We start from the raw sequence: 22,485 nt of genomic DNA on the forward strand, positions 1-22,485 counted from the left end.
AAACTTGACAGCTCAAAAGGTTAAGAAACATGTCACAAATGTAGGAAGTGCCCATCAATATGGAAACACGAGTTTGCTTTGCTGGGGTAGCTTGTGCTCCATCTAGTTGCACAAACATACATACATAGGACAAACAATGGAAGGGAAAGGTACACACATAAATAATAGTGATTATGTGGTAGTACTGTGGGTTATTGAATTATTTATTCATTTTCTTTGTTTTTTACATTTTCTTCTCAGAGGTATTCTGGTTGTCTGTTGAGGCATAACAAACTATCCCAAACTTGGTCCTCTAACGAAACTATTTTCTTATTCTCATGGATTCTTAGTGCAAGAATTCAGACAGGATGCTGTGTGGATGGCTTGATTCTGTTCCACAATGTTTAGAGCCTCACCTGAGAAAATGTGAATGAATGGGTTTATTCATCAGGCTTAACACACTGACTGGGATAACTGGAAGGCTGAACTTAGCTAGAACAGTTGATTGGAGAGCCTTCATGAGCGATGTACCTTCTCCATGTGGACTGCATTTTTCTTATACCATGGCTGACACAGGTTAGTCAGATTTGTTACATGGTAGATCAGGGCTCGCAAAGTGTGTTTTTCAGCAAACAGGAAGGAAGCCATGTGGTCTTCTATGCCCTAGCCTTAGAAAAGAAACACTCTGTTCCACGCTGTTGGTCACAATCCACCCAGGTTCAAGGGCAAGGGACACTGAAAGCAAATATCTGTGGGTTGAGTATAGATGAATGCTCATAAAACCACCAGAAAGTATATTTTGTCCATAATCAGAAGAAAGTACATTTTTATACATCAGTTTATTTTCTATATTAAAATAGAGTTGAAAATTTTTTTTGTTAATAAATACGTTTTAAAAATGAATGTGATACGGTAGTAGAGGATTTGAGCTCTGTGATACAGTGGTCGCTTATCTTGACTTTATCCATAGCAGTAATCACAGAGCTAACAACAAAGCAGGATATTAAGTAAGCGTTGTTTTAGAGTTTTATGGGTAGTACAGAGTTGCATTTACTACCATTACAACATGTTTTTATCCATTTACATACATTTTGGGAGATCTATTCTCCCTCAAATTCTATTTCTCAAGGATATAGCTGGAGTGCTTTTTTGTCTAAGCCTCTTTCTTCCGCACATGGATTTTCTTCTGTTTAAAAATAATAAATGTGATACACACAAATACTCAAAGAGCTTATCTATCTCACACATTGAATAATAATGCTTTAAATTTAGCTAGAGAGTACATAAAGGAAACTTGCCAGTTCCCACAAGACTCTTCTCTAAGCAAGTCTTAATAGACATTCTTTTAAAAACATTGCCATTAGATGTTTGTTATATATGGTAAACTGCAAGCAATAAATGAGATCAAACTTAGAGTATTCAAAATGTGCCCAATATTTGCATTTTACAGGAAATGATTTTCCAGGAGGTGTACCATATTGCTAACTCTTAAAATTATTCCATTAGGACAAAATATTCCTGTAGAGTAAGAGGCTTATCAGTTAAATACAACAAAAGTATGTCCTCTCAAGTTTTTTTCCTTGAGACTGGATCAGGAAAACCACTATGGAAATTCAGAAGTGAAGTACTGACTTTGGAGTCCAACAGATCTGGGTTTGCATCTACCTTTAACACTTACAAACTAAGGTTCAGTTAGCACTTTAAATTCTTTGAGCCTGAGTGACACCGGCTATAAAATAGGGTTAATAATTATTTTCTCTCATAAGTAAATTGTGAAGCTTAAGTGAGAGGATATATATAGAACACTTTTCATGGAACTTGACTCATAGTAAGCAATTTATATGCAGCAATTACTGATTTATGTTTATTATCTTTAGCATAGCTGCATAAGATAAAAGTTTTATTTTGGTAGTATTCAGTTAAAAAGTATTTAGACCAATTAGAGGTCAATCGTGAGAAATCCAACCAAGGTATCAAAGGATAAATTATTACTCTTAACTTTTGACCTTACCATTTGCCCTTCTGAAGGAATCCTAATATACTTTTAAAAAATTCCACAAATATTGACTGAATAAGGAGAAAATACAAAGATACTTGAGGAAAGGATAAATGTGTGTTTACTAAAACTGCCTAACAGATAAATGTTTCACATGCTCTGTGATTTATATAACATTTATTTTAATTGAGCCTAGTACAGCACTTGGCATAAAATGGACATTCATTAATAAATATTTGTTGAATAAAACAGTATCCCTCTTTCTACTGATTTATACAAGTTATTTATGTATTAAATATGTAAACCATTTGTCAGTTTTATATGTTGTGAATATTTCTCCAACTCATCACTTGCCTTACTGTGTTTTTAACACTTTAATTTGCTCAAATCTATCATATTTTCTCTCTATTTTAAAATATAACTTTATGCTTAAAAAGATCTTCCCTACTACTCTGCATTTAAATTTACGACCATCTGCAGGAAAAATGTTTTAAGGCAGTGTTTTTCCTATTTATCTCAAGACTACTCGTGCCTTTATCCTTCACTAAGGTTATTGGTAAAGTGAGAGTTAACTCCTGTGAACTGTTTTCTCTGGAGGAGGAATTCTCAGTTTCTGGCAGCCTATCCACGGCTAAACTAGTAGACTTTTCTCATTTCCAGTACTGGTACAGCCTTTTACCATGTTTTATTTCTTTGTTTGTTTCAGTGCCTAACTCATGAAGCAGAGGGAGTGGAGTTAGAAGGAGGAGGTAAAGGGAAAGGGGAAAGAGAAGCTAAGTGATGAAATCAAATCAATATTTTATTTGGAAGGTACCATTCATTGAGATTATACTGAGCCGCAGACTCCCATGTCCAATCATAACGAATTGTATTGAGTATTGTGGTGCCAGGTACCTTTTAATTGCTTCACAAGTATTATCAGAACATTTTTAAGGTGGATATAATTACTCTTTTCTTTTTATATAATCAAGAAAATTTGCAAAGAGGGGCGACAGAACTGCTCCAGTTCACATAGTCATTGTCAGAGCTGAAATTCTAATTAGGGAGGCTAATTCTATGACCTGCATCTTAACCCTGCATTATATGCAGCTCAAATTTAACATGTGAAAATGAAACATTTTACTTCTGCCTCAAAATCTGCTTCTTCCTGGTTCTTCCCTATCTCTCTCTCATTGTATTTCCCTATTACTTATTGCACTTGGAAAAAAATCCAAATACCCCATACCATGGCCTAGAAGGTTCTGCAAGATTATGCATCTTTGACCTCATCTTGAAAACTTCTTTTCATTTGTTTAACCATTCACTCAACACTGGTCTTGTTGCTGGTCTTCAAACACAACAAACTTATATCTGTCTTAAACTTTTGCACTATTTTTCATATTTTAATGCTTATCCTTGAAATTGGACTTTCGGCCATTTACCATTTATCTAAAAGGTCACCTCTGCAGTGAAGCTTTCCCTGATTAACCAGTTTAAAATAGCCATCTAATCATTTGTCTGTTTTTATCTCATAGCAGTTGATACTTTAAGCTACTGTATAGCAATTTCTTATTTGTTTACTTTTTGTCTCTTCATTCACATAAATATAGTAAAATATAAGCTCTGTGAGAGCAGGGATTTCACTATCTTTACTCACTGCAGTGTCACCACTGCTCAGAAAAGAGTTTGATATGCTCAATAAATACTCTTTGGCATATAAAGGGTGTATTGAGGAGAGAAATACATGATCAAAACTGGATGTAGGAAAATGTATCTAATAGTATGGAGGATGGACTGCAGTGAGAAAAAATATTAGTCGAGGAGACTAGTTAGGAAGCTGCATGATATGGAGGACGATGCTAGAAATAAGGAGAAGAAATGTGAGAAGTATAAGTCCGTTAAAACCAGTGGAATTCTGAAACTGAGCTGAAGGGACTCTAGGTCCCTTGGAATAAAAAAGTGCCATTCATATAAGTAAGGAATGTTAGATGCAAGTCAGCCTGGGAAAATTATAAATGATAATTACGAGAACAATTTCGAATTTTGCATTTGAGATGCCATTAATAGGCAAAATATATGGGACTCAGACGTAGCAGAGAAGTCAGGACCAAAGCTGCATTTATCAAATTGTGTAAGAATTACCAAAGTGGGATTTAGGAATGGGAAAGGAGCTTAGGGCTAAATTTCCAAATCATACACTTTTAGAAGACAGTCAGAAACAAACAATAGGCAACAAAAAGGAATCAAAGAATGTATAGTTTTAGGAAAGCAAAGGAGACAAGAATTTTGAGAAGAGAGAGATGATCTAATCTTAGAGAGAATGACTGCAAAGACACTGGTTTTGATAAATAGTTTACCTTTAGAAATTGAGGAAGTGATTTCAGGAGACTGGTGAGGTCCTTAATGCCTCAGGTGGAAGAAACAGTCATGGTGACTTCTCCTGGTAATACAATGCAAAGAGAAGTGGGAAATAATCTGCCTTAGTGAGGAGTAGTGTGAGAAAAGCAAGATTCAATGTAGAAAAAGTATGATGAACTCATTTGAGATTTATGTGGAACTTGGGTATACCTACCTAAAGATTACTAAAGAAATGAGATCAGAACTGTCAACAGATTCAATATCTTTTTTCAGAAGGTTGGAATATGAAGGCAAGAATAGAGATAAAATTAGCTTAGCTTCAGTGGAAAAAAATCCTTTTTTTTTTTATAACGGAGAAAACATAAGCTTATAGTTCAAGCATATAGAGCCAGTGCAAGAAGAAAGGTTGAAGATGCAATATTTATTTCACTTTCTTGAGAAAGCAAGTAGAAAAGGGAGAAGATTTGGAAACTATAACATTAATTTTACTATTTGTAGCTCTTTACCAAAGTTTTTTTCATTTTTTAGAACTTCTTGTAGGCCTTTATGTAGGTGTGACAGCATTAAAAAATCAAACTTTGTCTTTTAATGGTAAAGTGTTCTTAACAAACAGTATTTGATATTATATGCATGTAAGTCATAAATGCACTGGCCTGTCTTATGACTTTACCTTATTGCTACTTGGTGTGTTGATAGACCAAATATTATTGAAGTTGTGGTTTAAATTCCTACTTTGAGGCTTAAACATGGAAATCTTTGTATTATAATGATTATATACAAAACAAAATTACAATATTGAATTACAAAATAAAAAGTCAATGAATGTTAATTGCTATTAATATTATAAATATTATTTCATGTATTTCCAAAGGCAGAAATACAATACAAATAATATTATAAAAAAGTAAGAATAATTGTTGCACAAATTTTTCACATTTAGAGGCTCAAATAATGGTTCTAACATATTCACTGGTAAAACGAGTCAAGTTAAGAAAGATATTATGAATTAATTGTTCATAGATTTAATGATATTATGTATTAGATAAGAAGAAATTACTGAACTATCATGAAACAGCCTACTGGGCTGCATGCACTTTGTTCAGTACTTGGTTCATGCTCTCTTCTTAGATGGCATATTTCATCCTCATCTCTAAAATAAAATAAATAAACCTTTAAACTGTTTCTGTAAATTCCTGACCTCACTGGGAGTTAATTCTAGTTGCTGGAAAAGCATATTCATTGGAGTAACCTACATGTAAAACTGAGTCTGTGGTTGTAAGAGTCTCACCAGAGGTAATGTTCTTTCTGTCTTTCTTATTCAAGTGGTAGAGGATTGATTAGAACTGAACACCTCTGTCATTTGGTCCTACATTTCCACCATCTGAGAACTATTCTCTGGTATCTAAGGTGCTCTTATGCTAGAAATCACACTTAAGTTTCCTTTAAGCACCCGAACTGGCTGATAGGCAGAAAATCAATACATCTAGTTGCACAGCTTTTGAACTTGTTATTAGCAGAAAAGTAACACTAAAGATATGTTTCCTTACAGGATAATGCAGAATTGATCACTTCTCTGCTTCACAGTGGAGCTGATATACAGCAGGTTGGATATGGTGGCCTCACTGCCCTCCATATTGCTACAATAGCTGGCCACCCAGAGGTAAATCACACCTTTAGCACCTGTGAAAACAAAGATTATTTACTTTTTGGGTTCTTGTTCTTAACTGTTTTCAAATACTGTCTTTGAGACTCTACAGGTTGGTTTATTTTTTAGCTGTTGAACACATTCATTTCTTACTGAGATAAAATTTCGCTGTATAAGTGAGCTTTGTCTAATCAATTCAGTCAATTTTCTAACAGTGTATTCGATCATCAGTTAACATAACAATAACATAGCTAGATATACAGAGGCTTTATAGCAGCTCAGTTTCCACAATGTGCTATGTTAACCTTGGGAAAGTTACTGAATCTCATGACCTCCCTCTTTTCTTCTCTTATAAAATAGGAATATTAGTAAGCCTATTATAATGATTAAATTAGATAATTTATGTAAATCACTTTATCGTTTGCTTAATGTAGAGTAAGGACAAAATGAAAAATCATTCACTCGTTTATCTACTTATGTATTACTTGAATGAATATTTATTCATCACCTATTATGCACCAGATACTGTTCTAGGTGCTGGGATGACAGTAGCAAGAAAGTCAGGTGAAAATTTCATTTTGTAGACTTTAGCTGTAAAGAATAAAATAGACAATAAAGACAAGAAAATATTATATAATTTTAATTAGCAGTAAGTACTATAAAAATAATAAAGTGAGGTAAAATGAAAACAACGAGAAAAGGGGGCAGTATTTAAAATAAGCTATACAGAAAAGGCCTCTGAAAGGAGGTGATATAGGAAAATAGATTTAAATGTAATGAGAATGTCAACCATGTAAAAGGAGAGAAAAGAATTTCAAGCTTAAGGAATGGCACTTGCAAGGACCCTGAGGCCTAAAAAAGCTGGGTGAGATTGAGGGATATAATTGAGCCAGAGTTTTAGAGTGGAGTGAGCTGGAGGAAGAATGATGAAGACAAGGTCTGGTGAACGGTTTCAAGCCAAATCACACAGTGTTTTAAAGGTCACAGGAAGGACTCTGGATCTTGTCTTAAATTTAGAGTATTAATTTTATATATCCTATTATAGGAAGAACTTCCATTTGCATGATTTGGCTAACTTCACAAATCCTCATGGAATAGTTTTTATTGCCGCTGCCATTTGATAGATATAAAACTAAGGCTCTTATACAATAATTGTCTTGACAAATGACAAAGCTATTGAGGAAAAGAACCATGTTTGGAATCCTGATCATTTTGCTCAAAATCCCATGATTGTCACACTTTATCAATTGTGGAAACACCAATAGCTCAACAATGTAAAACATGAGAAGTTTCACGTCATCATTATTAAATAGTTATGTTTCTCCCTTTTAGTGATGTTGCAAATTCAATTATACCTTCTTCACTAATACCCACACATATATGCACACAAACTGTGAACAAATAGAGCTGCATATAAAATTATACATGAAGCCTATAAAATAGATGTGATCCATCTCTCTTAACAGTGTCATTTCAAAGGGCTCTTACATACAATAAATATTAAAATATCTCATTGAGAGCAAAATAGTTTCCTTCATGTTGACATTTCCACTCCTTTCCATATCACCTTATTTCCTGGAAAATAAATCCTTTTGGTGAGATTCATTGTAAATATAAGTGAGTTTGTGTTACTTGTGAGGAAAGGGGAAATTCCATTAGATTCACTTAAATATAAATGTTTTCCAAAAAAAGAAAGAACTGAGGCCAGTGATAAAGTAAATGAGTAGTAAACATTAAGAAATCTGGGGGAAACAATTTATGAGTTAGACACTAAGTTCTAGCAAAACATGATCAACCTCTTAATGCAGGAAAATGACAGACTATGTCTTCAAAACAAAATCCTTTTTTTCCTAATGTGTTGATTACATTTGTGAATGATAGCATTACAAAGGCTTCTAAAGCAAAGAGGTTAAGAGCTTAGTTTCTTCATCTTCTATTCAAATAGCTCTGTTTTCTTTCTTTCTAAATCATAATATGGAAGAAGGTATTACATTGATTTTACCAGACTTAGGGCAAACTTCACCAAAGTGTTCCAAATAGATGTCTACTCTTGCCTTGCAATTCTTCATGGGTTTTCTGACTTCCCTCATTAGCTGATATTTGATGACTTTTACAGTCAACAGCTAACATGGCAAAAAGCCAGTATAGATACATTAGCTTTTATTCTCTTCTTCTATGGGGGGCTAATTAAATTACTGATCAAATAATAAAGAAAAGGTACCCAAAATATCTAAAATAATTATATTCAAAATGAATGTATTTGTTGGATTATTCTTTGAAAACTGTTAGCATTGACTCTTGACCAATGTGGGAGTTAGGAGCACTGATCCCCTGTACAGTTGAAAATCTATATATACATTTTGACCACCCTAAAACTTAACTATTTATAGCCTACTGCTGATTAGAAGCCTTATTGATAATATAAACAGTCCGTTATCACATATTTTTAATGTTACATGTATCATATACTATATTCTTAAAGTAAGCTAGTGAAAAGAAAATGTTGTAAAGATAATCATAAGGAATAGAAAATATATTTACTATTTATTAAGTGGAAGTGGATAATCATAAAGGTCTTCATCGCCATTGCCTTCACATTGAATAGGCTAAGGAGGAGGAGGAAGAGGAGGGGTTGGTTTTGCTGTCCCTGGCAAAGCAGAGATGAAAGAAAATCCATGTATATGTGAACTCGCACAGTTCAAACCTGTGTTGTTCAAGGGTCAATTATAATTGTAGTAAATACTCACTATCAATATATCTTTACCCATATGTATTAATTCATTTAACATTTTTGAGCCCCTATTTTGTCTATAAATGGTTAGAATATAGGAATATAGGAATGATACAACAAAATAAGACATAGATCTTCCCCCTAAATATTTTGTAATGTAACTGGGCACACAAAATAAATATGCAGAAAAAACATATAAGCAATTCAAAAATAAAAAAGCAATATACTTATAAGTAAGGAGTAGGAAGGATGAGAGTAGGTTTGATAATTAGGAATACAGGTGTTCCTCAACTTATGATGGGATTATATCTGAGTAAATCTATCACGAGTGGCAAATATCATAATTGAAAGTGCATTTAACACACTTGCCCTACTGAACATCATAACTTAGCCTAGCTACATTAACCGTGCTCAGAACTCTTACACTAGTCTACGGTTGGGCAAAATCATCTAACAGAATACCTCTTTTATAAGAAAATGCTGAATATCTTATGTAATTTATTGAATACTGTATTAAAAATGAAAAGCAGAATGGTCGTATGGGTACTCAAAGCATAGTTTTCAGTGATATGTATCACTTTCACGCCATTGTAAAGTCAAAAAATTGTAAGCTGAATCCTCATAAGTTAGGGGTTATCTATAATTAGAAACATAATAATATAGAGAAAATCTCAGAGAACACAAAATTAGAAGAGTTAAGAGTTTAGTGAGGATAGAGATTGTATAAGTCCATTTTCACACTGCTAATAAGACATACCTGAGACTGGGCAATTTTCAAAAGAACAAGGTTTAACTGGACTTACAATTCCACATGGCTGGGGAAGCCTCACAATCGGGGCAGAAGGCAAGGAGAAGCAAGTCACATCTTACATGGATGGCAGCAGGCAAAGAAAGAATAAATGAGACGCAAAAGCGGAAACCCCTGATCAAACCATCAGATCTCCTAAGACTTATTCACTACCACGAGAACAGTATTGGGGGAACCACCCCTATGATTCGATTATCTCCCACTTTGTCCCTCCCACAACACATGGGGATTATGGGAGTACAATTCAAGATGATATTTGGGTGGGAACACAGAGCCAAACCATATCAGAGATTAATGTGGACTCAAAGAGTTAGGGAAGGAGTTATGAGAGGGGATTTAAAACTGAACTAATCTTTAAAGAATGATGAGAACTAAACAGCAAAAATAAGAGGGATCTGGCCCAAAATCAGGAGGGAAAGAATGAGCTAAGCACATTTAAGGGACAGTGAGTAAAATGATAACATGAAACAAAGTGTGAAGAGTCCCTGTAGGTAAAATTAGGTGTTAAGAATGGACCAGACTAAAGAAACTTGGAGAGTAGAAGTCTAAGGAGTTTAATTCAATGAGAGAAGCAATTACTGTGGTATAATATATAACACATAAGAGTAGGTGGTGTGGCAGATTAAGAGATTAGTAGAACACAGAATTTCTCACTCTTTAAAGAAAGTTAAAAGAACCGATGTGATTTTTTTTCCCCCATAGGAAATAGGGAGCTATTGAGAAAATATTTCGGCAAGAGAATAATTGAAGATTTGATAAGTAATGTGTTTAAAAGGATTTCTTTGCATTATTCAGCATGAATTCTAGTGCGATTACATGATGATTAAACAAACAAAGATAAAAGCTTGGGTAAAGGATTCAATTTGGAGGAAAAATCAATTAGCTCCACACATGTTGATTTTCTGATGACATCCAAATTTTCAAGTGGAAATGTTCATTAATCATTTAGAAACACACAAATGACATTTAATGGACACATTTGGGCTTAACATAAATTTTTAGAGATTGTATATAGAGGTAATATTTAAAACCATAACAACAGCTTAAAGTTGTATATTGGGCATAATGGATGGTCCAAAGACTGAGCCTAAGAGAATTTCCACAGAGACTTAAGGAATTATTGAATAGCCACTGAAGGAAACAAAGAATTGCTCAGTGATGTGAAAAGGACTAGGATTATTTTAATATTACAATTAGGAGAGTTTCAAGAGTTAACAGATCCTGGGTATCAAAAAGGTTAGTGTAGAAAGGTAGAGCACATTGGGATAAAATATACATCGAGTATTTCCTTACTATACTAAAAATTTAGGTGCTTATTCCACTCCTATTTTTTATTGTCATGGTTAGCAGGAATAGCAACGGATCAGTGGGTGTTCCGTTTCATTAACAGTCACTATCTTTTATTGCCCACCTTTCTCTGTGAAACAATAGCTGATGCTAAGGCTGACAGGACTCTTTGTCTCCACATATCAAATTCAGACCTTCCATTAGTGTCTCAAGTGTGTTTGTCCTCCCATAATTGTGAATTCTATTAAACCATCTTACAATAAAATTTACATTGACTCGGCAGCTGTCTTCTTCAATAATAGAAGAGAACATGTGCTGCAGATTCCTAGACATGCTGACTACAATTTGGGACTCAGATTTAAATTTACTGTGCTTTGAAGAGTAGGCAAATATTAGTTGTCCCAGGTTTCGATACTTCTCTATGACTGATACATCCATCTATCAATACATTTGCATATGCTGCTTTGTACAAGGCCTAAGATCCTGTCAGCAATCAATAAACATGCATTAAATCCTCTTCTTCCCTTTAGGGTTGGAGAATGTGAGTCGTATGCTTTCTCAGGCATGGAAAAGGAAAAATATTAGCTAACATTTGGTGGTACTTTATTATTCACATATATTTGTCATTTGGTGGTTTTGTGAGATAACTACTGTCAGACTCAGTTTATTAGTGAGGAAACTGAGGACTGGAGAAGTTGAGTGACATCTACATGCGCATTCAGATGATAGATAAATAAGCTGGATGGGACTCCAACCTGGTGATCTACCTGCACGTCTGTAGTCTTATAAATAAAAGAGCAATTACTCCCCAGACACTCTTCTGTTTATTGCTATAACACAGCTTATACCCACAAGACACAAAAAATAGTATTCAGAAAGTGAAAAAACAAACTGAGTATGTCACTATCTAAAGCCCAGGCATTACTACATATATGATTAAAGCAACATTAAATGATTCAAAACTAATTTTATAACTCATTCACTATATGGGCATAACTTATGGAAGTACAATGTAGGTATATGAGAACACAACACACTCACACCACAAGTGTAAAACACTTTATACTTAGTCAACTAACTCTTTAAAAAGTTGTTTCTCTGGTGTTTCGTGCTGTAGTTTCTGCAGTTGCCAGAAGTCAAATCAGTTTTCTGCAGCCGTTGACAATTGTTTGAGCTGTTTGAGCAGTGAACAGAAAGGCATGCAGTAAACAAACCAATGTATAATATATAGCGGTTGTGGAGTGGTTTTCTTTTTACAGAAAAGTGTACTTTCATATACACCTTGTGAGGTGAGAGCATTATTCATAGTTGAACTTATTCTATCCTACCATATCCCATTTTCAAATTGTAAACACTTATCCAATCACTGCTTCAGAAATGCTTCCCAGTTATTTTGGAATTTATTTCTGATTTCAAGGAAATGCACTCAGTATTGTTTCAATTCATTCTTTACTAAGTCATCTAAATGTTTCAGTAGAGAATTTTGTTTACCAAGAAGCCTTGGACTCTGTGTAAGTTATTTTTTAATAATGGCTTTAGTTTTCTCTCCAAAGGCACAAATGACAAAATGCTTAGAATTATAAAATGTGGTTTCTCTCTCTCTTTCTCTTATTATTATTATTATTATTTTATTTTTTTTTTTTTAGGCAGAAGGTAGTCATGAGTTTTTACCTAAACAGTAGCAGGTCTGTCCCAATCTTGTGAATAGGCAATAGTCCCTTGTGAACTCCATTTGGAATCAGAACAAATAGTGAAACAAAGTAATAGTTAATGCTTTGAATAGATAACTTTGTACTGACCATATTAATTGACTTAATCCTCAGTTGAGATTTTCTCCTTATTTTCCTCAGATGAGAAAATCAAAGTAAAAATAAGTAATTTGTCAAGGTGACAGAGCCAAAAATTTGTAGAACAGGCCTTCTCATGCCACCTAGCTTCAGAGCCGGCTCTCACTCACTGTGCTACACTGCTTCTCTCCTGATCCAAACAGTAACATCTCAGCTCACCTGACCAGAATTTAAGCTTTGGACATGTTACATGGAAGCTTAGAATGTATGAGGAAAACATGCCATATCTGCAGATCTGAACCATCTCAAAGACCAAGCACATTAAGATATTCTGGTGCCTTTTTGTATGGTCCCCATTCTTTTGGGCTCTATTGTTTTCTCTAAAATTTCTGCATTATATTTTAATAGCTTTGTTGAGATAAAATTCACATACTATATAATTCATCCATTTAAAATGTACATTTCAATGGTTTTAGTGTAGTTGCAGAATTGTATAATCATCATCACAATCTAATTTTAGAATATTTTGTCACCCAAAAGGAAACTTTATACCCATTAAGTAGTCAGTCCCACCCACCCCTCACTGCCAAGACAACCATTAATCTACTTGCCATCTCTACAGATTGCCTATTCCAGACATTTTATATAAATGGAATTATTTAACATGTGGTCTTTTTGTGACTGTCTTCTTTTACTTTGTGTAAAGTTTTCAAGGTTCATTCATGTTCAATAAGATTGATTTCTATCAAAATTATGTTATAATTATATATGACTGATATATAATTACATATCAACTGATAGTATAAATGCAATTCTCTTTCTACTATCTGTCTATTTTCATTATAAATCAATGCTGGAAGGAAATCTTCAACGAAAACTTCAAGTCCCCATACTGCACTTCTAGTCACAAGAATGTGCCTAAATTATCAGGCTAGGAACACCCCCATGAGAGAAAGTGGCCAAGTGGGGCCTCTTCCTGAATTGGCAGGCCACCTCTTACCTGGGTACTGGACAAGGCCCCTACTCCAGATGATTAATCCTCCTTCCCACCACAGGCTCACTCTTTGCATTCTTAAGCAGTTATGACGCTGTAAAAATGCAGAAGTTTCTAATGCTTCAGTTGCAGTTAGCTTTTTGTAATTAAAATTTTAGTAATCAGCTCATAGGCTAAAGCTTTCCTAATCAAAGTCTGATTTATTGATCAGCAATATAGTATGACCAGTGAACTTGTTAGAAAATAGAATCTCAAGCCTACCTCAGACCTGCCTATAATTAGCATTTTAAGAAGATTTCCAGGTGATTCATATGCATATTCAAATTTAAGACACCCTCACCTAAAGAGTATTAGAAGAAATTAGATTTAAAAGAGATATCTGGGCTGGGTGTGGTGGCTCACGCCTGTAATCCCAGCACTTTAGGAGGCCGAGGCGGGCAGATCACAAGGTCAGGAGATTGAGACCATCCTGGCTAACATGGTGAAACCCCGTCTCTACTGAAAATACAAAAAATTAGCCGGGCCTGATGGCGGGCACCTGTAGTCCCACCTACTCGGGAGCCTGAGGCAGGAGAATGGTGTGAACCCCGGAGGCAGAGCTTGCAGTGAGCCGAAATCATGCCACTGCACTCCAGTTTGGATGACAGAGCAAGACTGTCTCAAAAAAAAGAGAAAAGAGGCACTGAAAAGGGTGGAAAAGACAATCTTGCATTGCCTAAACTCTTCCCCCCTTCCTCACTGGCGGCACGGCATGGCACAGAGAGAGAATCCATGTGTCTGGGAGAGAGAGAGAGAGAGAGAGAGAGAGAGAGCAAAGTGATCGTCGGACTTTGCATTGGAATTCAATGCTGGCCTATCATAGTTGAAAACAATACAGGGCAGAATTCTGCCAGCCCCCATGGAGGAAGCATTTAGACCAGTCTCAGCCAGAAGGCAAGCCTCCACTGCAGCAGTAGGAACCTGACTTCTAGCTAGCTCTACCATTGGTTGACTATGGTGCTGGGATCCTGAAAAAAATTGAAAGGCCACAAGGACTACAGTACTTGGGCAAGTACTGATGCCCTTCTGGGCTTGCAGTCAGTGGACTTGGGGTGCACATGACCCAGTGAGACCCCAGCGGTGGTGACCAAGGGAGTACTTGCATCACCCATCTTCCAACTCCATGCAATGCAACTTGGGGAGAGACTTCTTTTGCTTGGGAAAGGGAGAAGGAAGAGTATAGAGGACTTTGTCTTGCAACTTTGGTAACCAGCTCAGCTACGGTAAAATAAAGCAACTAGCAGATTCTGGAAGCCCTCTCCTGATTCCAGGCCCTGGCTACTGAACAGCGTTTCTAGACCCACCCTGGGACAGAAGGGAACCCAGTGCACTGAAGGGAAGGACCCAGGCCTGGCAGGATTCACCACTTGCTGATTAAAGAGCCCTCAGGCCTTGAATAAATAAGAGTGGTAGCCAAGAAATAGTCACCACAGGCTTTGGGCAAGACCCAGTACTATGCTGACTTCAGTTGTGACCCAATGCATTCTCAGCTATAGGAAAGTAATTTATCCTCCCTCGGCCTCAATTTTCTAGTTTTAGAAAGTGGATTATACTATCACCCACCATAATAGTTGTGTGCGTGTGTGCGTGTGTGTGTATGTGTTAAATGACAATATATGTCAAATGCTTAGACACTACCTAGCACATAAACTTTAGGAAGGTTAGCAATCATTTTTATTTGTTCTGTTTTGTTTCTGATTTTACTGTTATATATTTCTAAAGAAAAAATGTGGTATCCTGGGTAGAATAAAACATTAATGTACAGTTTAACTTAGGGAAATTTAATATCCCCATTATATTGAGTCTTCTATTTCAGAACAAATTCTTTCCATTTATTCAAGTTTCTTTTTCGATGTTTCAGCAGAATATTCTTCCCATAGATTTGTTAAAATTTGTTCCTAAGTATTTTATCTTTTCATTGCAATGTGAATGATATTTTCTAATTTGTTATAGTGTGTGTATCCTATATACACACTATATAAAACATATTAAAAATCAAGAAACATTGGTTCTTGATTTTTAAGTTTAAACCATTCAACTTACTGATTTGTTTTATTGTCATATTTTTTAGATGAGTCTTTTGGAACTTCCTGGTTTACAATTAAATTTCAATATATGGTGATAATTTTGCTTCCCTTCCAATAATTAAACATCTTGTTTCTCTCTTTCCTAATTGCAATGGTTGATATTTTCAGAACAATTATCATTTTTCAATTGAATTAGCATCATTCTTGGAATGAAACACAATTGGTCATGCTACATTATTCCCTTAGCTTGTTGCTAAACTTGTTTTGCTAATATTCATAAGTGAGGTTGGTCTATGGTTTTCTTTTTTGTATTATGGCATTAGTTTACAAGGCTGCCATCACAAAATATCACAGACTGAGTGGCTTAAACAACATAAATGTATTTTCTCACAGTTCAGGACAACAGAAGTTCAATATCAAGGTACTGGTGAATTTGATTTCCTCTGAGGCTTCTCTCCATGGTTTGCAGATGCATTCACTGTATGTTAACGTGGTCATATCTCTGTGTGTGCACATGTCTGGCATCTTGGTCTCTGTGTTCTAATCTACTCTTTTTATAAGGTCACCTGTCATATTAATTAAGGCCCACCCTAATGACCTTATTTTAACTTAATTACTTCTTCAAAGGCTCTATCTCTAAATAGTCACATCCTGAGGTGTTATGGGGTTAGGGCTACAACATATGAATTTGAGGGGACACAATTCCCCATAACAATTATCCTTGTCAGATTTTGAAATAAATCTCATACTGAATCTGTAAAAATAATTTGGAATCTTTTCTCTGCCTCTTTCTGTCTCTCTCTTTCTCTGAATCTGTTACATAGCCTAATGTCATAGTCATTTCACACAATACAGCAATATTACCTTGTCTCTGATAAGTCTCCCAAAATTTCACAGGCAGAGAAACAAATCCTGTTTCTGTAGGAGTCCACCAATATGCACGCCTTGGACTACCATAATTTGGATATGGAAAACATGGCAAGGGCCAAATATGCCAGCCGATGCACATCATTACAAATTATTGTTTAAATATCTCTCTAGTGAATGTCATTATGATTGATAGGTATTATAATCACCATTCATTGTCATTAACTTTATAGGTTTCTGTACTTGATTTTTGTAGTCATATGCAGTTCCACAATGCCAAAACTTGACATACCTTCATTTCAAACAGTTAAGTTTCTGAAACTAAACCTTTCTTTTACACATAGTCTTAAATATCTAAGACTCAATTTAAGAATACTGCATATTCTGTGGCATTCAAAAATGGTTTCTCAGGAGTTGAAACCATAAACTCTATACCCCATTACTGAGTGTGCCCTGTGTTACAGAATACTCTTTATTAAAGGCAAAAAAGCAGTCTACTACTCTGCAGGATTTTGGTCTGGAGATAAGCACAAGATCATAGATCATGCATTATTATCAGTTATTTTAAGGTCTCAGAGCAATTCTCTAAGCATGTATCAATTGTAAGGAGTAATATAAAAGGATACTAGCTCTTCAATTTCTTTTTGTCACTCAGGTCTTTGCCATAGACTCTGTTGGCTTTATTAAACATTAAGTATTGCTTTCAGGGTGAGGTAGAAGAGCATAAGCAAGAAAAGCTTTATGGGCTAATAAAAATGTAAATGAGATGTTCATCAGCTTGCTGCCCTGGAAAATGATGGAAGAAACATTACCTGAAAAATTAGATTCAACGATTATTGCTAATCAAATCAACCTGAAATGAGAAATCCCTTTGTAACCATTTGTGTTAATTTGCATCCTTATGCCAGTCTTTCTACACACTGAATTTGCTTCCAACATCCTAGGTCCTCCATACATAGATAGATAGATAGATAGATAGATAGATAGATAGATATAGATATATAGATAGATATAGATATAGATAACGTATATACACATTTATATATATAGAAATATATATATGTATGTGTATAATTCATGTTATTAACATGTGTTAGCTAAACAGAAATATTTCTGTTACATATTTGCAGCAGTTGATAAGAAACACCTATATATTTTAATAACATCTGCACTTAACCTTCTTTTTGCATGCCATACTCACTACCAGGAATTTGAAGACTGGGTTGTAAATCAAAATTTCTATAGTGTGTTAAAGTCACATCCTCAGAGTTTGGAAGCCTCTGAGCTCACTATGTCTCAGGAGGACAGGAAATTCTTCTTCTTCTTCCCCTTAATTAGGAATACATTGTAATATTAATATTTTTTATCTGACCTTTGAATACAGTAGTAAAATAACAAGGGCGGACTACTTACTTTTTCTCGGGGATGATTCATCTTGGGATGGTGTTTAGACAGTGGCCTTTGAGTATTAGATATTCTATAAACATTGTGTGAGTTGTTCTTTATGACTCCCTTTGGTGGATCTCCAAAAACCCTTTAGAAACTTGCTGAGGGTTGTGTGGAGGGAGAGGCTAAAGCCCCCATAACTGACTCTCAGCAACTGTCCTCTCTCACAGAATGTCTCTTTTGCGGTGACCCTTAAAGGCACTTGGCGCATCTGCTAGTTATCAGTTGTTAGTCAATACATTAGGCTGGTACAAAATAAATGTGGTTTTGCAATTATTTTTAATCTAAAAAAAACTGCAATTACTTTTGCACCAACCTAATAGTTATTGTAAAGGATGGAACTTTTAAGCAAGGCACACAAAACCTTCTAAAGTCACTCTGAGAAGCAATTCAGAGTAGCTTCTAACTGCATCTTTCATTTTGCTGCCATTTTATTTTTTTCTCTGCCCTAAAGAAAATCTCAGGTTACTAACTAACCCATTTATGCCAGAAGTTGCACTTTTTTGTGTGTGAAAAATCAGACCTTGGCGATGACCTTGAGCAGTAGGATATAAATAACTCCCACAAGCTTAGCGTTCCAGTAGTGGAACACTAGGCATAAATGGGCTAACTCCCTCAACTCTGGGCTGAGTTTCTCATAATTACTGCAGATCTCCACATCTGGGCAGGTCTTGCCAATAGTTGAAGATCTTTTGTCTCATAATTTGTCCTGAAAAGATATATATTGAGCTATTCAGGAGACTTGAGAAAAGTTCCAAGTTTAATAGGATAAAGGACAGTGGATACACATTTTTTTTTTTTTTTTTTGTCCAGAAATATGAAGATTATTCCTAGTTAGTGGCCAGTATGTTCCTTCACTCTTCTCTGAATTCATTCCGTCATTCTGCTCCTGGACTTCCTACAATAGTACCTTGACTTATAAAGCCCGTGTCCAGATCTTTTACAGTCCACTTCATTCAAAACGCTCCTGAAAATTCAAGGCGCTCACTAACACATGGCTTTGGTAGAGGCATTCTCCTGATCAAAAACCTTTCTGACCTCAAAGTACACCTAGCAAAGGATTGAGTGGTGATAATCTAGCTCTCCTACCTCTTCAGCCATGGGTCTTTATGCTCTTTATCTTGCAAAACATGCTCTAAATTAAATTAACTGCTACCCATTTGTAGGCCCTGTGCTTCTACAACATTATAGTCTCTTTATGGTTTGCCTTTTCTACCCATCCCCAAAGCCCAGATGAAATGCCACTTCATAAAACTGTTTGATCCATCTATCTTGAAGTTTTTCTATGCTCTGAACAACTACAACATTTTATTTGTACCTTTCTAATAACATGTAACACCACCTGTTTCATGAGCATGGTTTTATTTGATTATTTTATTATACTCTTTTTTGAACACAGGAACTGCACACTAGAAATCATCATATTTCTCACAGGTTCTGATATTGTGATTTTTGCATATAGGAGATTTTTAATAAATTTCTGTCAAATGACTAAACTAATAATTATTCGAGTGTTTTAGAAATTATGCAGAATGAGGAAAATTATTTCTCCTCTCCATAAAAGCAGAAGAGATTATAATGATACATTTCATGAAGAAAGTAGCTTACAAAATTACAAGCAATTTTCATGAATAGCTTCAAACAAATTAGTTTTAAAACCTATAAAAAGTATCACAGCCTTAAAAAAAATGATGACAATTAAGTGATGTCAGCAGTATGGCAGAATAGGTGTTTCCATTGCTTGTCATCTCACAGAAATATCAATTTGAGGAACTATCCACACACAAAAATATCTTCACAAGAGCTAAGAAATTCAGATGAGAGATTATGGCATCTGAATGGAGCAGAGAAATCAGCAAAGACACATTGAAGAGGGCAAGAAGAATAGCTTTATGTTATGCGTGTCACCTTTCCCTAAAGCCTGTGCAGTTCAGTACAAATAGAGATACCCTCCATGTAAAGGAAGAGAATAGAGTCCCTAACTTCACTGCAGGCCCCAGCACTATGCCTACCCCAGTGGATCCCAGAAACAGGCCAGTCCTCATGGCCCCAGACCTCACTATGGCCCCCATGGCACCAGCATCCAGGCCCATGGCACTGCCAAACTAGCCCCTGTAGCCTGTGGCCTCAGGCCTCAGGCTCATTCTAATATCAGACAAGCCCTCACAGCCCCAGGCTCCAGTCCTGTTCTGGGCCCACCCCAGTGCCAGGAAGGTCCCCATAAGTCAAGCTACAGACCATCCCTAGTAGACCCAGGTTCTAAGTCCTCCTACATGAACTCAGGTACTAGGCTCACCTGTATGGACCCAATGTCCAGGACCTCCCCAGTAGACCCAGGCTCTAGGCCTGCACCTACAAAATAAGACATTAGACTGACCCATGTGGACTTAGGCACTAGGCCCAGGAACCCCCTGACCTAGGCAGCATGCCAGCTTGCCTGAGGACTCCAGTGGCAAGCCCACTGCAAACCCCAATGGATAACCTAGTCAGAATCTCTGGACAAGCTGTCTGGTTAAGGGCTTTCCTTGTCAGTCTGTACAGACTGGAAGTGGTATCTACTTCAAATGCGCAGATAAAAATAGAAGGCCACAAGGATCACAAATAATTAGGGAAACATGACACCACCCAGGAAGCAAAGCACCAGGAACTGGCCCTAAGGAAATGAATATTTCTGAACTGCCTGACAAAGAATTAAAAATAATCACCTTAAAGAAGCTCAATGTGCTGCAAGAGAACACAGATATCAGAAGTTCAACAAAGAGGTAGAAACCATAAAAAGAAATCAATCAGAAACTCAGAAGCTAAAGAACACAATGATCAAACTAAAAAATTTCACAGAGAACTTCAACACAATGTGATCAAGCAGAAGAGCGAATCAGTGAGAAAAAAAAAAAGAACTAAGGAAAAACAGGTCATTTGAAATTACTCAGAGAACAAAAAGGAGAAAAAGAAAGACAAAATGGAAAAGCCTACAAGACTTTTGGTACACCACCAAGTAAACTAGTGTATGCATTATTGAGGTCCAAGAAGAAACAGAGAAAGAGAAAGGTGAAGAAAGCTTATTGAAAGATATAATGACAGAAAACTTTTTCAAGTTTGGAGAGGGAAATGAATATCCTGATCCATGAAGCCCAAAGAACCCCAAAGATACACAGATATTCACTGAGACACATCATAATTAAATTCTCAAAAGCCAAAGACAGAGAAAGAATTTTGAAAGTACCAAGAGAAAAGTGACTCATCCATCACATATAAAGAAACCTTAATAGGGCTATGAGAATATTTATTCAACAAAGGTGGCAGAAACACACAACAGGGACAGGACATTCTCTTCAATAAATGATACTGAGAAAATTGGATATTCTTATCTCACATCATATACAAAAATCAACTCAAAATTGATTAAAGACTTAAATGTTAAGGGCTGAAACTTTAAAACTACTAGAAGAAAACAGAGAAAAGCCTTTTTGAAATTTGGGCAATGATTTCTTGGCTATGACCTCAAAAACACAAGAAACAAAGTAAAAAGAGATTAATAGGATTGCATCAAACTAAAAAGCATTGGCATAGCAAAAGAAACAATCAACAGAATAAAGAGACAACTTATGAAATGGAAAGAAATATTTGCAAACCATACATATGATAAGGGGTTAATACTCAAAATATATAAGGAACTCAACTCAGCAACTCAGTAAAAAGACAAATATCCCAATCTAAAAACATGCAAAAAACCTGAAAAGACATTTCTCTAAAATAAGAAATACAAATAGCCAAGAAGCATATTTTAAAAATGCTTGATATCACTAATTATCAGGGAAATGCAAATTAAAACTACAATGAGATCTTAGCCCATACCATTATAAAATAGTTACTATTGAAAAGGCAAAAAATAGCAAGTATTGATAAGAATATGGAGAAAAGTGAAACTTGGTATGGCAGTTATAGAAAAGAGTATAAAGATTCCTCAAAAAATTCAAAATAGGACTACCATGTGATCCAACAACCTCATTTCTGGGCATATATTCAAAAGAATTAAAATCAGCATGTTGAAGAGATATCTGCACTCCTACTTTTAGAAAAACGGTGTCTCATTCTATTGCTCTCTCATTCCTATTGCAGCATTATTCACAATAGCCAAGATATGAAATCAAACAGTCAACCTAAGTGTCCATCTATTTATGAATGGATAAAGAAAATGTGGATATAGACTGCTACACATATAATATATATGAACATTATTTATCTTAAAATGAAGAAAATTCTCTCATTTGCAGCAACATTAATGAACTGGGAGGACATTATGCCAAGTGAAATAAGCTAGGCACAGAAAGACAAATGCTGCATGATCTCACTTCCATGTAAAATCTAAAAGCTTTAAACTTACAGAAGCAGAGAGTAGAATGGTGGTTGCCTTGAGCTGGATGTGAAGAAACAGGGATGTGTTGGTCAAAGGATACAAAGTTTTAGTTATGAAGAATGAATAAATTTTGGAGCTCTAATGTACAATATGGTGTTTATAATTATTAATATTATGTTGTGTAC

The 22,485-nt window shown here is 35.5% G+C and overlaps 1 protein-coding gene across 2 annotated transcripts in view; it reads left to right on the plus strand.

The window, feature by feature from the left end:
• TNNI3K (TNNI3 interacting kinase) overlaps positions 1-22,485 on the plus strand; it is a 344,598-nt gene that overhangs the window by 59,581 nt on the left and 262,532 nt on the right. For both annotated transcript variants that reach the window (XM_017868932.1, XM_017868921.1), the window contains one exon: positions 5,862-5,972. In XM_017868932.1, the coding sequence (XP_017724421.1) occupies positions 5,862-5,972 (111 nt within the window). The remainder of the gene's footprint in view (positions 1-5,861; positions 5,973-22,485) is intronic.

Source organism: Rhinopithecus bieti, unplaced genomic scaffold, assembly GCF_001698545.2.
Source record: "Rhinopithecus bieti isolate Rb0 unplaced genomic scaffold, ASM169854v2 scaffold_973, whole genome shotgun sequence".
NCBI lineage: Eukaryota > Metazoa > Chordata > Mammalia > Primates > Cercopithecidae > Rhinopithecus > Rhinopithecus bieti.